The 16,393-nt window shown below is 48.3% G+C and overlaps 2 protein-coding genes across 2 annotated transcripts; one reads left to right on the forward strand and one right to left on the reverse strand.

Moving 5' to 3' along the window:
• Positions 1–2,961: 2,961 nt before the first annotated feature.
• Positions 2,962–12,231, forward strand: LOC125554869 (protein CHROMATIN REMODELING 35-like). The gene is made up of 8 exons (XM_087520909.1): positions 2,962–3,391; positions 5,642–5,819; positions 6,725–7,313; positions 7,610–7,699; positions 8,202–8,435; positions 8,972–9,139; positions 9,558–11,329; positions 11,443–12,231. The coding sequence occupies exons 1-8, from the start codon at positions 2,962–2,964 to the stop codon at positions 11,444–11,446; spliced, it is 3,465 nt and encodes a 1,154-aa protein (XP_087377035.1). The 3' UTR covers positions 11,447–12,231.
• Positions 12,232–12,346: 115 nt separating this feature from the next.
• On the reverse strand, positions 12,347–15,826 carry LOC125552745 (BEL1-like homeodomain protein 7). The gene is made up of 4 exons (XM_048716415.2): positions 15,508–15,826; positions 15,010–15,078; positions 13,496–14,683; positions 12,347–13,409 (listed from the first exon to the last, which is right to left on the reverse strand). The coding sequence occupies exons 3-4, from the start codon at positions 14,587–14,589 to the stop codon at positions 12,725–12,727; spliced, it is 1,779 nt and encodes a 592-aa protein (XP_048572372.1). The 5' UTR covers positions 14,590–14,683; positions 15,010–15,078; positions 15,508–15,826; the 3' UTR covers positions 12,347–12,724.
• Between the last annotated feature and the right edge of the window lie 567 nt (positions 15,827–16,393).

The following is a 16,393-nucleotide window of genomic DNA, read 5'->3' on the forward strand; positions in this document are numbered from 1 at the left end:
CTCCAAGATCGGTGGAGGCTTCTCCATCAGCAAACCGTGGGCTGTAGGCCGCCCAAAGGCGCCTCCGGCGGCCAGGGAGGCTGAGCTGCTAGTGTGCCACACCTTAGGCATTTTCGAGGATGGGGAAGACGTCACTAACGCCACGATGGATGCCTTCGTGGAGCGATTCAAGGAGTAGCTGCCACCTGACGTGATCATGGCCATGCGAGGGCTGTTTAAACTCGACAACGACAGCGCGGCGGATGTCGAGGAGGCCCTCATTGCGCATGGAGGAGGAGGTGCTCTCGATCTGGAGACGAGTGACGCCGGCACCGCGGCTCAGCCGGCGGCCACCTGACTGCTCGTTGGCTCTGTCCAGCTGGGATTCTTAGTCTCAATGTGTTAGTACAAAATCATGAAGCGCTAGGTGTTTGGTCCATGTGAAAGGGCGCTCTGTGTGTTTGGAGTAGTCTGTATGTTGGCCTGTGGCCATGTGTCCTTAGTGGGCTATGTTCCGTTTCCTCTGGATGGCAATGTTCTGTTGTATGTGCAACTTTCAAACCTTGCTGGTTGTTCTCTGTGCGCCCCAAACATGTTCATGCCCCTGTTGCCGCTGCTTCGGCCACCTCCACCATGTGGCCAGGCTACAAGGTGCTCCTGGTTTTAATATGATAGAACAACGATCAATTTCATGAGCTGGAACGTGAGGGGTCTCAACTGCCCAGATCGACGCTCCACTGTCAATGCCACGATCGCCTCCTCGTCCTGTCATGTCGTTTGCCTCCAAGAGACAAAGCTCCAGCATGCCAATCAGTTCACGGCAACCTTCCTGGGCAGGCATAGGTTGCATAGCTTCGCGCAGAGACCAGCAACTGGTACCAGGGTGGCATCTTGATGCTTTGGGATGATCTGCTTGTTGATGTTTCCTGCATTAACTTCACTATGTACTGCCTTTCCGCCATGGTCCGGGTGAGAGGGACCGACGTCCTCTTCAAGATCACTTCCGTCTACGGCCCCATGGATTACTCCTGCAAAGATGCTTTCTTTGACGAGCTACTGGTAGAGAAGCCGCCACCTGGGACGGTGTGGCTTGCCACCGGAGATTTCAACCAAATATACCAGGCTAGAGATAAAAACAAGAGGAATGTTAACCGCAGTAGGATCAATCGTTTTAGGGCAACACTTCAGAGCTGTGAGCTCAAAGAAATTCACCTCCAAAACCGGAGATTTACGTGGAGCAATGAGAGGGCAAACCCTACCTTGTGCAAACTAGACTCGTTCTTTTGCAACGCCGGGTGGGACACAACCTTCAACACCCATGTCCTTAATGCGCTTTCCTCCTCCCTCTCCGACCACTGTCCACGACTTCTTGCCGACAACAAGGGACCAAGAAGGCCTCAGGTCTTTAAATTTGAAAAAAATTGGGCATCCATGCCCGGTTTCAACTCGGTGGTCCAAAAGGCATGGAACGAGAGGGCAAAACACACTGAGCCATACCAAAATCCTACATCACAAGCTCAAGAAGACGGCGCTCCGCCTCTCCAAGTGGAGTAGGGGCCTTTTCTCAAAGGCTAAAATTCACCTTCAGGCAGCGCTTTTGGTGATTCTACGCCTCGACATTGCCCAAGAGGATAGGCTTCTCTCCACCGAAGAACTCGAGCTCTGAGCCAGGCTCAAGAGAAGGGTCATCTCCTTGGGTGCGCTCGAAAGATCTCGCAAGAAACAATGTGCAAGAATTTTCAATCTCAAAGAAGGGGACGGCAATACCAAGTTCTTCCATCGTCGTGTTAATGCAAGGAGAAGAAAAAACCATATACATAGAATCAAGAACGAGCTTGGTTGGGTCACCGAGCATGACGCCAAAGAGAAGCTAATCCAAGACCAATTTTCAAATTTCATGAGCAGAGGCCCTAAAAGCCGCAAAGATTTCAATTGGGAGGAGCTAAATTTCGAACCTCTCGATCTGCATGGCCTTGACTCCCCTATGTCTGAGAGTGAGGTTCTCGAAGCGATCAACGACATGCCAAGTGACAAGGCTCCGGGGCCGGATGGTTTCATAGGCCTCTTCTTCAAGAAGTGTTGGGACATTATCAAGCACGACCTCATGAGGGTTATCACGCACTTTGACTCCCTACACACTCCAAACCTCCAGTGGCTAAACTCTGCAAACGTGGTGCTCCTGCCTAAGAAGGAAGGGGCGGAGGGGATCGCTGATTATAGGCCCATCAGTCTCATCCACGCAATTGCGAAAATTATCGCGAAGGTGCTCTCCATGAGGCTCGGCCCACACATGACAAACCTCGTCTCCAACGCCCAAAGTGCCTTCATCAAAACAAGAAGTATCCACGACAACTTTTTGTATGTTCGCAATCTCACTCGGCGCCTCCACAAGAGGGGGACACCTTCCCTCCTTTTCAAGCTTGATATTCGCCAGGCCTTCGACTCTGTTAAGTAGGAGTATTTGCTTGATCTTCTCCAACGGCGAGGCTTCCCAAGTAAATTCTGGGACTGGATCACGGCCCTCCTTAGCTCTTCATCCTCGAGGATCGTTCTCAATTGTATTGCCGGGTGTCCCATCAAGCATGGGAAAGGTCTTCGGCAGGGAGATCCCATCTCCCCGTTTCTCTTCATCATCGCCATTGATCCGCTCCAAAGAATTCTAGATGTAGCTACGAGAAAGGGGCTCCTCCATAAAATCCGGGGTAGGGCAGCCGTGATGAGGACCTCTCTGTACGCGGATGACGCAACCGTCTTCTTGGCCCCGATCAAAAAGGATGTGGACAACCTTGCAAGCATTTTGAGGGGTTTCGGAGAGGTTATGGGCCTTTGCACCAATGCACCAATTTCCAGAAGAGTTCTATGGTGCCCATTCACTGCAACCATCTTGATTTGGGCCGCCTGACCCAAAGTTTGTTGGCAACACGGGCTTCGTTCCCCTTGTGATACTTGGGGCTGCCCCTCTCCGTTTGGAAGCTCAAGTTGATGGACCTCCAATTTCTCGTGGACAAAGTTGCGAGAAAGTTATCAACTTATGATGGTCAAAACATCATCACCATCGGGCGAACGACCCTTGTCAAGTTCGTGATCACATCCCAAGTGGTCTACCTCGCCACCCCGCTGGTCATTCCACCAACCATCCTTCTCAATGTGAACAAGCTCGAGAGAGCTTTCTTATGGTCTGGTTCGGACAAGACGACGGGGGCAAAATGCAAGGTGAATTGGGAGATTGTTTGCCGGCCTCTTGAGTATGGGGGGCTTGGGGTTCTCAACATTGACAAGTTTAGTCGGGCTCTCAGGTTGCGGTGGCCGTGGTATGAATGGAAGGAGGCCACCAAGATGTGGGTGGGGATGGGAAACCCATGCGACGAGGAGGACCTCAACTTTTTCTATGCTTCCACCACCATCATCATTGGTAACGGTGCGGAGACCCCTTTCTGGGACTCTCCTTGGCTCCTTGGGCGCAAGCCTAAGGACATTTCTCCGCTCATCTATGCGGCCTCCAAGAGAAAAAAAATTGGAAGGTGCGGGAGGCGCTCAAGCACAATGCGTGGATCCTCAAGATCAAACCCCCCACCATTGTTTCTGTTGAGCATGTCACACAATTCTTCGCTCTTTGGATGCTCCTCCTTGAGGTCCATCTCGACGATCTCACCGAGGACGACATCCTTTGGAAACATACGGCAAGTGGGCAATACTCGGCGGCCTCCACATACAAGGCGCAATACCTAGGGATGGTCCTCTCAAGTCTCACCCATGGATAAGATGGTTTGGAAGGTTTGGGCATCTTCAAAAATCAAATTCTTTGCTTGGTTGACGCTCCAAGATAGAATTTGGATCGCCGATAGGTTGGCAAAGCGTGGGTGGCCAAATTGTGATCTTTGCCCTTTTTGCAAGAGGGTGCAAGAATGCGGACCTCACCTCTTCTACAAATGCTGCTATACTCGAAGGCTCTGGTCATTGGTCATCGAGAAATTCCTCATTCTCGGGCTAGACACTTCTGCTTGGCCCTTCTTTCACTCGGTTAAAGATTGGTGGGCGAGTACTTGTGCCGACGGCATGCCAAACCGACAAGCCAAGGCATTCCTCATCATGCTCGTGTCATGAACAATTTGGAACGAGCGTAACGCAAGAGTTTTCAAACATAAGAGCGCTCCACCGACAATCTTGCTCTCCTCCATCTCTACTGAGGCCAACCTTTGGATCGTCGCCGGTGCAAAAAATCTAGGGTCTTTAATTTTGCGAGAATAATTCGCATGACGTATAATTGGATGACTTGTAACAAACTCTTTTCTCTCTTACTTAATGGATGAGGCAAAGCTTTGGGATGAGACAAAGTTGCGAGAAAGTTATCAACTTATGATGGTCAAAACATCACCACCATCGGGCGAACGACCCTTGTCAAGTTCGTGATCACATCCCAAGTGGTCTACCTCGCCACCCGCTGGTCATTCCACCAACCATCCTTCTCAATGTGAACAAGCTCGAGAGAGCTTTCTTATGGTCTGGTTCGGACAAGACGACGGGGGGAAATGCAAGGTGAATTGGGAGATTGTTTGCCGGCCTCTTGAGTATGGGGGGCTTGGGGTTCTCAACATCGACAAGTGCAGTCGGGCTCTCAGGTTGTGGTGGCTGTGGTATGAATGGAAGGAGGCCACCAAGATGTGGGTGGGGATGGGAAACCCATGCGACGAGGAGGACCTCAACTTTTTCTATGCTTCCACCACCATCATCATTGGTAACGACGCGAAGACCCCTTTCTGGGACTGCTCCTTGGGCGCAAGCCTAAGGACATTTCTCCGCTCATCTATGCGGCCTCCAAGAGAAAAAAATTGGAAGGTGCGGGAGGCGCTCAAGCACAATGCGTGGATCCTTAAGATCAAACCCCCCACCATTGTTTCTGTTGAGCATGTCACACAGTTCTTCGCTCTTTGGATGCTCCTCCTTGAGGTCCATCTCGACGATCTCACCGAGGACGACATCCTTTGGAAACATACGGCAAGTGGGCAATACTCGGTGGCCTCCACATACAAGGCGCAATACCTAGGGATGGTCCTCTCAAGTCTCACCCATGGATAAGATGGTTTGGAAGGTTTGGGCACCTTCAAAAATCAAATTCTTTGCTTGGTTGACGCTCCAAGATAGAATTTGGACCGCCAATAGGTTGGCAAAGCATGGGTGGCCAAATTGTGATCTTTGCCCTTTTTGCAAGAGGGTGCAAGAATGCGGACCTCACCTCTTCTATAAATGCTGCTATACTCGAAGGCTCTGGTCATTGGTCAGCGAGAAATTCCTCATTCTCGGGCTAGACACTTCTGCTTGGCCCTTCTTTGACTCGGTTAAAGATTGGTGGGCGAGTACTTGCGCCGACGGCACGCCAAACCGACAAGCCAAGGCATCCCTCATCATGCTCGTGTCATGAACAATTTGGAACGAGCGTAACGCAAGAGTTTTCAAACATAAGAGCGCTCCACCGACAATCTTGCTCTCCTCCATCTCTACTGAGGCCAACCTTTGGATCGTCGCCGGTGCAAAAAATCTAGGGTCTTTAATTTTGCGAGAATAATTCGCATGACGTGTAATTGGATGACTTGTAACAAACTCTTTTCTCTCTTACTTAATGGATGCGCAAAGTTTTTTGCCTCCGTTTCAAAAAAAAAAAAAGCTCCCTGGAACGATCCCGAACGATTCGCGTGCAGGCCACCTGAAGCGTCCAACACCCAACGCTTCCACTTCTTTGCTGCAAGAACATCGGAGGGGTCATTGCTCTCTAGCCCAAGCGCAGGATTCGAGCTCCCCCCAAGCAATCCCCGGCCGGCATCGTCTTCCTCCGCTCCTCCGTGGTACGGTTTGCTCTGCTTGCCTCCTCTTTCAGTTAAGGTATCGCTGCCCTCTGGTTGCTGTTCTGACCGCGCGCGGCTTGGGGTTGGGTGGGGGGAGGGTCTGGGGTTTTTGGTTGTTTTGGGGGGCGTTTCGGCGGTCCAATCTCCGGCGGCCGGCGGCCGGCGCTGTTTCCTTTTGTTCCCGTGGGTCGGCTGCCGGATTCGTGCCTTTCTTCCTCTCATTTCCCCTCCCTTGGCTCCACCGGCTACTGCCGCCACCGTCGTGCCTTTCTTCCCCCTCCTCCTCCTTTCTATCTTCTCCCCTGCCCCTCATTCAAACGCGCTTGCGGGGCTGGGTGGCCCGTGCGGAGAGCAGCAGCAGTCACACGCTCACACTGACAGGGGAGGAGGAGATCGATCGAGTTTGCCGTCGATGGGAGTTTCCTTTTGTTCTGGTAGGATCATTTTACTGACCTTGTCTTTCATACCGGAGGGTTTTGTAGTTTGTAGGTCTAAAAATCGACTGGTTTATTGAGGTCAGAAGTACGAAATCACGTCAGTTAATATTGGGCTCTGGACGCTAGCTAGGTTTGGTGTACTAGTTGTTACCGAGGTCTGCACACTTTCGAGCAAAAAAAAATTGTGATGATGTTATCCTCCGTTTGCTCGCTGGATTTGCTGTGCATTTTGATGATAATCCACTTGATGTTTCCTAAGGTTGAGATGGTTGGATTAGGCTGAGCTTTTCCTTCCTGTTCCTGGTGGTTTTTATTTTCTGAAGGACCTAAAAATGATTTATTTTCTGAAATCATTTAAAATTGCAGTTCGGATATTCCTGAAATCAATTATTTTCTGAAGCCATTCATCAATTAATTTCAGAAATTAAACGCCCCGATACATTGAGTATTTTTTGCTCTCTTCTTCAGCATTGATCCTACTAACTACAAAATGCAGAAGCATGAAATCGGGCGTGATAGCTCGCCCAGCACCCAGTCCCTGTCAACCATCATCAGTCATAACAGATCTGTGCGTCTTAGATTTCTCAAAGAATTCAATGAGTTGAAGTACGGGAGTGTCACTGAAGATTACAAGGCAATCAATCGAAAGAGGCATGAACTTATCAGCACCCTTGAAAAGCTGCAACTTGTACCTATCAAGTTGCCCTATGCCAGTGTAGCTCTCAAGTCATCAAATGTGACATTACATGATGAAGCACAAAGTGGGAACAATATTAGTTCTGATAATATTATAGAATTGGATCTGTACAATGTTGGAGATGATACCCATGCTACCATGGACAATACTGGGGCTCAGAAAACTGTTTGCTTACTTGATTCTGATGATGAGGACACGGTTCAATCCTTTGTAGATGGAAATTTATCTGATTCTAAGCAAAATACTGATTTTATCCAAGAATGCATGCTGGCTGAGCAGCCTTGCCAATACCAGGACATCAGTTTTGAAGCTCAACTTGTAGTTGAGCCAGGAAAGGACAGCATGGACATTGACAATGAGGTGCATTCAACTCATCATATCTTCTGTTTCTTAATGCATCTAATATAATGCACAATTCTGCATTTTTTAACTGCATGAATAAGAGAGGAGGGAAATAGACATTATTCATTCCCATGCTCGCAAATAGCTTATGTGATCTTTAAACCCATAGGTCATCTTTTTATGCACAATTGTCTCATTATTTATTTTGTCTAAACTGCTTAACAGTATCAAGTTTGTCTAAACTTATGCTGGCATGATAAATTGCATTGTGCTGAATTTACTTATTACTGACTAGCTTCCATCTATATTTCAAGCCCAAGGAAATTGCTTTATTTGATGGCCATAGTACTTCAGAGCCACAACTGATCAAGCAAGGACAGAATGACATAAACATTTACGCCGAGGTCTGCTTCGATATTAACTCTGGAAATGTTAGTCAATATTGCTGTATTTTTCCTATATAGTTTGATTAGAGAACTACTGGTAATCACTGAGTATGTTCATATTTATGCCTAGATGCTAATCAGTATCATATTCTCAATAACATCAAAAGTCCTTCCCCAAGGACTGCATGTCCTAGTAAGATATTGTTATATTGCACTTGATTCAACTCAAGTTACTCAATGATGTCCCTGAAGTAAATTTCTGATATGTGCTTTTTACAGGAATATGTTTTACATTTTTTGAATATCCCGCTTTTGCTCTGTTTAGTTACAAACAAATTTGATTTTTGTTTCATAACTTTTTTCCAGAAGATATGCCTACTCAGTTTCAAAAAAATGAAAACTGATTGATTTAGTTCAGATATGACTATATGAGAGATACTATTGTTTTTTAATCTCAATATCTGGATTGGTAAATGGAATTGTTTCTCCCTGTCATGTTCACTATCTTGCATTTTAACAGAGTCGTGACAAGGAGAGAGAAACAGGGGAAGGAGAAGGTGAGGATGTCCAAAGTAAACAACACATGGCGAACAACAATATATCTGTTGCAGATTCTTGTGAAATATCTTGTGAGGTCATACAAAGTAATTCAACGGCAAATGGACATTATAATCACTATGATAACAATGACAATCCAGTTGATGACCTGGATGACCTTTGGAACGAAATGTCTGTTGCATTGGCATGTTCAAAGGTATCTGTTTAATAAACTCATTGCAATTGTCTCTAGATATATTCTCTTCTATGTTTCTTATATCAGGTTAGATTTCAATGTTTCATGATCTCAGGGCCTTGCTTACTTGATAATGGGTTTCATATCTGCACTGATGGAATGGTTCTCAGCAAGTATGCCACATAGAAAATAGTATTTGTAGTACATGCCTATAGTTAAAGTACCATTTCTCTATCTACTTGGTGTATATTTGTCAAAAAGAAAAGGAAAATGTGATTGTTGTCTTCCACATGATGCTTGAGGCCAGTTATGTGACACATTTTGCATTTTATTACTTGAAGGTCTAGAGCAGGAGCACATGATCTTACTGGTTGTTTTGAAACAGCTAGTTTTGCATTTTCCTCTGGTCCTTTTTGGTTCTCACACATATACTTTAATGCTTTACCATCATCATACTACTGTTTTCTTAATTTTACCCCTTGACGCATTTGCTTTGTTCTTTTGTCTACCATTACTTCCTTCTTGATGAATCTGACCAACATACTTAATCTAACCAGACCATTGGAAGCGATCACAGTATTGTTCCGTCGGAGAAGAACAATTCTGAAGTAGTGGATGATTGTCATCACGACTTCCTGATGAAAGATGATTTGGGCATTGTATGTCGTGTTTGTGGTTTGATCCAGCAACGTATCGAGAATATTTTTGAGATAAACTGGAAAAAGGTACGGAGTTTCTGATCCAAATTAGTCCAATTTATTTTCTTGAATACTCTGAAGATAATTATTAAAAGATTCAAATAACATTAACTGGTAAATAGTGTCCTGTCAATCAACTCATTGATTGGTTCTGTATGTTATCGTTTATAAACTTTCTTCATCGGTTATTTGTCATTAATGATTGATAGATCAAACAAATGCCCTGTACGAACACCCATTGCATGTGTTTTAGCTTTTAACAAATGTCAATCAAGTCATTGATTAGTTCTTTTTGAATGAGGATTTTACTGGGATATAGTTCAAATAAACCAAGTAAATCCTATACCAACCCCAAATGTTAAGATGTAGATTTTCAAAAAAAGCAATTCACTTCTGTTTCCATACTGGCGGAGCCACATCTCTCATTTCCTCTTTGTTGCATCAGCGTAAGCAATCCCACAGAACTTATGCGCCAGAACCCAGAAACTACAATGAGCTGGAGGCAACTACCAGTCCTTCAGGAAATATTCTTCAAGTTGTCCCTAGTGCTCTCTCAGTCCACTCTCAGCATTCAGAACAGATGAAACCTCACCAAGTGGAAGGCTTTAATTTCTTGGTCAAGAACCTGGCAGATGAGAACAACCCTGGAGGTTGTATTCTAGCACATGCACCAGGTTCTGGAAAGACTTTTATGCTAATTAGCTTTGTTCAAAGCTTCCTGGCCAGATACCCTGCAGGAAGGCCATTGATTATCCTTCCAAAGGGCATTCTGGCAACATGGAGAACAGAATTTGTCCATTGGCAAATTAAGGACATGCCCATACCCTTGTTTGACTTCTATTCCTCCAAAGCTAATACCCGGTCTGAACAACTCAAGGTTTTGAACTTGTGGGAAGAAAAGAGAAGCATATTGCTGCTAGGGTATCATCAATTTGCATGCATAGTATCTGATAGGAATACTTATAAAATAGAAGCTGTCATGTGCCGAGATAAGTTGTTGAAGGTCCCAAGCCTTGTCATTCTAGATGAAGGCCACACTCCGAGAAATGAGCAAACTGACTTACTCACTGCACTTGGAAGTATAAGAACTCCTAGAAAAGTGGTTCTCTCAGGAACCTTGTTTCAGAATCATGTAAGAGAGGTTTTCAACATTCTGAACCTTGTGCGGCCAAAATTCCTGAAGATGGAGAAACCTCGTGCAATAGTGAAGCGCATACTAAGCAAGGTTGACATGTTGGGGAAGAGTGCACGGTCAAAGTACACTTCAGATAAGTACTTCTATGATGTAGTTGAAGGAAACCTTAAAAAGGATGCAGATGATAAAATGAGAGTAATGATCATCCAGAATCTACGCGAGCTAACCGCAAATGTGCTGCACTATTATAAAGGTGAGCTTTTGGAGGAACTACCCGGACTTGTGGACTTCACCGTTTTTCTGAATATGAGTACCGAGCAGGAAAATATCCTTAGGAGTTTGGTAAGACTAGATAATTTTAGCAGGAAAACAGCATGCAGCGCTGTTTATCTTCATCCGTGCTTAAAGAATATTCAAAACGTTGAAGGGAAAAATCGAGATATTGCTGTTCAGAAGATTGATTCCATCATAAAAAGTGGAATTGATATCAAGGTTGGGGCAAAGGCAAAGTTTATATACAATTTGTTGTGTCTTTCAGAAGCTGCAGGAGAGAAGGTACTCGTGTTCAGCCGGTATCTGAACCCTCTGGTTTTCTTGGAAATGCTGCTCATAAGAATGAAAGGATGGAAACCAGAGGTGCACATGTTTAAATTAAATGGTAAATCAACACAAGAGCAGCGAGACAAGGCGGTTGAGAGATTCAACCACTCAGCGGATGCTAAAGTTTTGTTTGGTTCCATCAAGGCATGCGGCGAGGGCATCTCCCTTGTTGGCGCATCACGCGTTGTCATTCTGGAGGTCCAGGAAAATCCTTCTGTGACGCGACAGGCAATTGGACGGGCATTCAGACCAGGGCAGTCCAGAATGGTGCATTGCTACCGCCTTGTTGCCGCCGACTCCCCAGAAGAGGAGGATCACATGACAGCCTCCGGAAAAGAATGGAAGTCCAAGATGTGGTTCGAATGGAACGAGCTTTGCAGCAGTGATGATTTTGAGCTTGCCGCTGTGGATATTTCAGAGAGCGGGGACAGGTTTCTCGAACACGAGGCACTGCGACAAGATGTCAAATCTCTGTACAGAAGGTATGTATGAATCTGATTAACCATGAGTACGAATCTGTTTAAACCTTTTTCTTTTTCTGCTAGGAGGTTGAATGCATCAATGAATACGCCCATATACTTGGTTTTGTTTGCAGGTGAACAACGGAGGCAATCGCTGACCAGTGAGAAAGAAAGAGGAAGAATAATCTAGGTAGGAACTGAAGTGGCTTCTTTGCAGTATTTTGTCTGATCATCTGAAGTGTGGTAGTATGAGAGATATAACAAGCATTTGCACTCTCAAATGTTAAAAGTGTCTATTTGTTGGCATTTTCTGTCTCCATTAAAATGATGATAAATTTCACGAGTCGTGGTAATGTGGTACTGCTATGACTATTCCAATGCAAGTGATCTAGGTTTCAGTTCAACTTTTGCTGTCATGTGAGTCGAACCAATTGTGTGATGTTGTCTGTCCGCTGAACAAGTTTTCAACTGTATAAGAATTGTTACTCTTAACCTTACTGTCACGAGCCATTGTCTATGTTTCGGCTGCCTGAATCTGATGATTCTATGTCTGTCTTTGTCCATGGACAAAATCTGAACATCACGCGGTGTCATGATGCATTTGTCAACACTGTCTCCTTATCAGGTTCAGAAAACCTGGTCTTTTTTTCTTGTTCCAGCTTGTAAATGGCAGCAGGTCTTCAGAAGTTCAGGAGAGTGATACGTACGGAGGGCAGAACCATGATACGTCTGCATTGCTAAGGGCTAAACAAAACTTGGAGTTATTTGTAAGTTCCCTAGAAATTATCCAACGGCTCTCCTTCATCTTCCTCCTCCCAGCAGTCTTCCCCATCTCCTTCTCCGTCCCTTCATCTCCTCTGCCGGCGACGCCAAGCCTCCGCCACACCGTCTTGAGCTCGGACACCGTCTATAAAAAAAGCCCCCCTAAATTACTTGTTGCAGAAATGTTTGTATATAGAACTAAACATACGTCTAAATACATTCATTTCTGTGACAAGTAATTCCGGGCGGAGCGAGTACTAGTAGATAGCAAACGCGAAAAAAACTTGTATTGTACTGGTATAGATCAAGAAACTGGTGTCTATTTGGATCAACAAATCATCAATATCCTGAATCCATTCGTCAATGAAGTACACCAATCTGTGCTGGCTAGCAAAAAAATACCAATCTACTATCTCTACAGCAAGCTACACCCCCATCTCATATACAGTTATACAACCTACTTCATTTACCACACCAATTGTATACTTGTATGATATACGTATATACTTGCTTCAGATTTACCGTGTACTACCATGCATGTTCTGCTTGCTTCTTCATGCATACCGGCGGCGGCGCCGGCCGGCCGCCCAGGCTTCTGGCACGCCGCCCCCTGCGTTATTCAGTGCCATGCTGTGCGTCCAGGTGGTCGACAGCTCAAGTGACGAAGTCGTGCAGCAGCTGCGACGACGACGAGGCGAACCGCTGCCGGTCGTCGCCGCCGTTGAGGAAGTCGAAGTCGCCGGGGTTGCCGTACAGCAGGCCCTGCTGCTCGGGCGGCACGTGGCCGGCGTTGTTGTTGTTGTTGTTGTTGCAGTGCTGCAGGCCCAGCGTCAGCGACACGCTGCCGCCGAGGTCGCCCATGCTGCCGCCGTACGTCACGAACCTGGCGTCGTCGCCACCGTGGTGCGCGAACGCGTCCTGCAGGAGGCTGCCGCCGCCCGGCCCGTGGTGGTTCAGGCTGAGGCCTGCTGGCGCGTACGTCGTGCCCATGTCGCCGCCGCCGAGGCTGGACAGCGGGCCGGCGTCCATGCTGCCCACCGGCTCCGACTTGTAGGCGTTGAGCAGCTGGCTCGCGCCGGCGTGCGTCGACGTGCTCTGGAACTCGTCCCGGTCCTGGTCCTCCGAGCATGCCGCCTCGTCGACCTTGCCGTGCTTGTTGCCGGCGTTCTCCGACGACGAGTTGGTGGAGTCCATCTCCGCGCCGAACTCCTCCTTGTACATCTCCTCCACCATGGGCTTCCATAGGCGGACGCGCGCGTTGATGAACCAGTTCGACACCTGCCCCCGGGACAAGCCGGCCTGCCTCGCCAGCATCACCTTCTCCGAGTCTTTCGGGTACCTGCATCGATCATGGCGGATCAGTGAGCGAGCACAGAGGAGTAGAGTGACCAGCTGCATGGGCGGCGCGGTGGGTAGCTAGCTTACGGGTGGAGGAAGTGCTCGAAGAGCCAGGCGCGGAGGACGGAGACGGCGGACTCCGGGAGGCCGCGCTGGGGCCGCCACGCGTGCTGCGGCTGCTGCATCATGCCGAACTGCTGCATGGCGCGCTGCTGCCGGAGGTGCTGGTCGATGTACCGCAGCCGGGACAGCCCCCCCGCGCCGGAGCCGTCCTGAGGCTCGCCGAGGCTACGCCGCGCCGACTGCACCTGCGCGCCGATCGCGTCCCGCAGCGACCGGAAGTGCCGGGAGATCGTCTGCAGGGCCAGCGCCGTGTAAGGCTTCGCCGCGCCGGAGCCGGCCACCGCGTCGAACGACGACACCACCATCTGCATCTGCTGGTGGTAGTGCCTGTACCGCCTATCCACCTGGTCCAGCATGGCCATCAGCGCCGTCACCTTGTTCTGGAGGTCCTGCCTCTCCGCCGGCGACAGCTCGGCGGCGGAGCTCCCCTCGTTCTCCTCGCCCTTGTCGCCCTCGACCTTGCCGCACTCGCCGTTGCCAGCCGAGTCGTCCTTCCTGTCCCCCTTCCTCTTGATCGCGTCCCGGACACTGACCACCTCGTCCAGCAGCTCGCGCGCCGCCTTCAGGAACCTCGAGTTCTGCACGTACACGTTCACCTGCGCGTTCCTGCTCGCCGCCATCGCCATCGCCGACTGGTTCGGACTCATCAAGGTGGGGGAAGCGGCCGCAGCCATGCCACCCGGACGGCCGTACTGGTAGAGGGACACCGGCACCTGCGAGCCGAGGCTGAGCGACAGGCCGCCCTGGTGACTACGCTGCCCGGCCGACGCGCCGCCGTCTCCCATGAGCATCTGCGTCTGCAGGCCGCCGAGCTCGGAGCCGTCCCTCGAGCTCATGAACGCGGCCGGCTCGTCGTCTCGGCCATCGCCGCCGCCGCCGTGGTGCGCTATGTGGCTCTGCTGCACGATGGACGCCGGGAGCGGGATCAGGCCGCCGGTCGACGAGTCCGGGTATTGGTTGGACATGGGGTAGTGGTGGTGGAATGACATGTCTCCGCCGCCTCCGCCGCCGCCGGCGAGGCCCCTCTGATCGTTTGAAGTGGAGAAGAACGTGGCCATCCGATCTTCTTCAGACGCAAATGCAGTCGTCTATCATCAGAAGGGTACCACTGTCGACGCGTGGGAAGGTTTAAGTTTTGTCTTCAGTGTCGAACTGAAGAAATAGAGGATTGGAAACTGTCAGTAAATCCTGCTCAGAATTGTCAGAAGGCAATTTCATCTTGCTCCTAAATTCAAATTACAGTCGGAAATAGCAAGATTTGGAGCAAAGGAAAGATGGTAAAAACATGGTGCGCAAGTGCAACTGTGCATCGACACACTGTAGTGAATTAGGCAGAAGTATGACATGAGTGGACTAGTCAAGAATAACTGCAAATTCATTCAGAAAATTACAAGAGGAGTGAAAGAATTCTACTGCAAGCGAAGTAAATCAAAAGGATAGAATGGATCCAACAGGATTGAAAGCATCTATATATCTACCTGGGAGGATAAACTTCAGGTCACCGTACTTCCCGAGCACACAATCCCTCAATCTTCTTTCTGAAGTACCTGCATACAAAAAGAAACCGAAGCCTTTCCACTCAGCTGATGAAACCAGCATATAATTTCAGGAAAACACCAGTCCAAATCAGTAGTAGTACCTATCAAGGGGGAAAAGGTCTAACTAGACATGACCTGAGATAAACTAAGAACACAAAAAAATATCAGCTACTACTACTTGCAATTCAGAGGCCAAACTTGCCAAGAATCAGCTAAAACATGAAGCAATTTTTCAAGTTGGTACGGTGCTGCACCCGCCAACCACAAGTAGGTAACCAGGAACAGAGACCTCAACAAGCAAGAAGCCAGAACCACACCAAGAATCCATACAGAAACCAAAACACCTAACCGAAACCTGCTGCTCACTGAATCATCTACAGATTCATGGACGCAAAGGGCAAGGCAAGCTTGCTAAGATAAGCTTGTATCTACACATACCTCTGCAAGAACTGGCTTTGAGGCCAAGCAAGAGCTTCTTCTTGGCTGCTATCTGTTCAGAGTTTTTCTGACAGAAGACCGGCCGGGGACAGAGGGCCGATCCTCCCGGGGATTCTAAAGAGGGGATTAGCAGCGAGGGTGTGGGCTTAAAATAACCAAGAACACTCGTGGGATTGTATCTTGCTGCTTTTGGTGTTCGTCCCTTCTCTTTTGGTTGTTGTAGCTCCTCCTGCCTCCTTCCCTGAGCAATAATATACTCCGGGGCTGCTTGCGCCAATGAGGAGGGCCTGCCTAACACTATCCTCCCGCAAATCCTAAAGAAACCCCACCACCGTTTTTGTTTGTTTCCCTCTCGCTTATTCCTCCCTATCTCCTCTCTTTACCTCACTCGTTTTTTCACGTAGGCTTGCTGCTTTGCGCGCGTGCGTCACGCTCAGGCCACAGGGACGTCGACGGCCGAGATCGGGAGACCGACGCTCGATCTCGGCCGTCGGCATGAGACCGATGCGCCTTTTAGGCATGCAATACATACATAGTATGTACTTTAGTTTAGTTGTGGCTCACATGATAAAACCAAGATATATCACACGGTTGGTTGCAGGTATCTTGCTAACTCTGAAGAATATGCTTCCACATGCAAGTGTTGTTTTTCATTTTCGTTCTGAACAATTAGACAAATCAAAATTTCAAATTTGACGCGGACGCCGCGGACCGGAGTGGGGAAAAAAATGGAGCCCTCGCTTTTATGCCACTATAGAAACCCGTAGATTCTTGCCAGTTTTGAGTGACCTTGCAGCAAGCATACTTGTTGGCCAGTTCGGTTCAGTTAGTCCACTCAGTGCACAAAAAAGCAAAGCAAAGCAGGCCCATTACCCTCCTCACTTGC

This window comes from Triticum urartu, chromosome 4A (assembly GCF_056163025.1).
Source record: "Triticum urartu cultivar PI428250 chromosome 4A, HENAU_Tu73, whole genome shotgun sequence".
NCBI lineage: Eukaryota > Viridiplantae > Streptophyta > Magnoliopsida > Poales > Poaceae > Triticum > Triticum urartu.

Excerpts from the sequence above, each read along its gene's own strand:
- LOC125552745 (XM_048716415.2), bottom strand. The coding sequence starts at position 14,589 with ATGGCCACGTTCTTCTCCACTTCAAACGATCAGAGGGGCCTCGCCGGC. Across the intron at positions 13,410-13,495 it reads TTCGAGCACTTCCTCCACCC|GTACCCGAAAGACTCGGAGA; the intron begins GTAAGCTAGCTA and ends TGATCGATGCAG.
- LOC125554869 (XM_087520909.1), top strand. The coding sequence starts at position 2,962 with ATGGACCTCCAATTTCTCGTGGACAAAGTTGCGAGAAAGTTATCAACT. Across the intron at positions 7,314-7,609 it reads GCATGGACATTGACAATGAG|CCCAAGGAAATTGCTTTATT; the intron begins GTGCATTCAACT and ends CTATATTTCAAG. Across the intron at positions 9,140-9,557 it reads TTGAGATAAACTGGAAAAAG|CGTAAGCAATCCCACAGAAC; the intron begins GTACGGAGTTTC and ends TTGTTGCATCAG.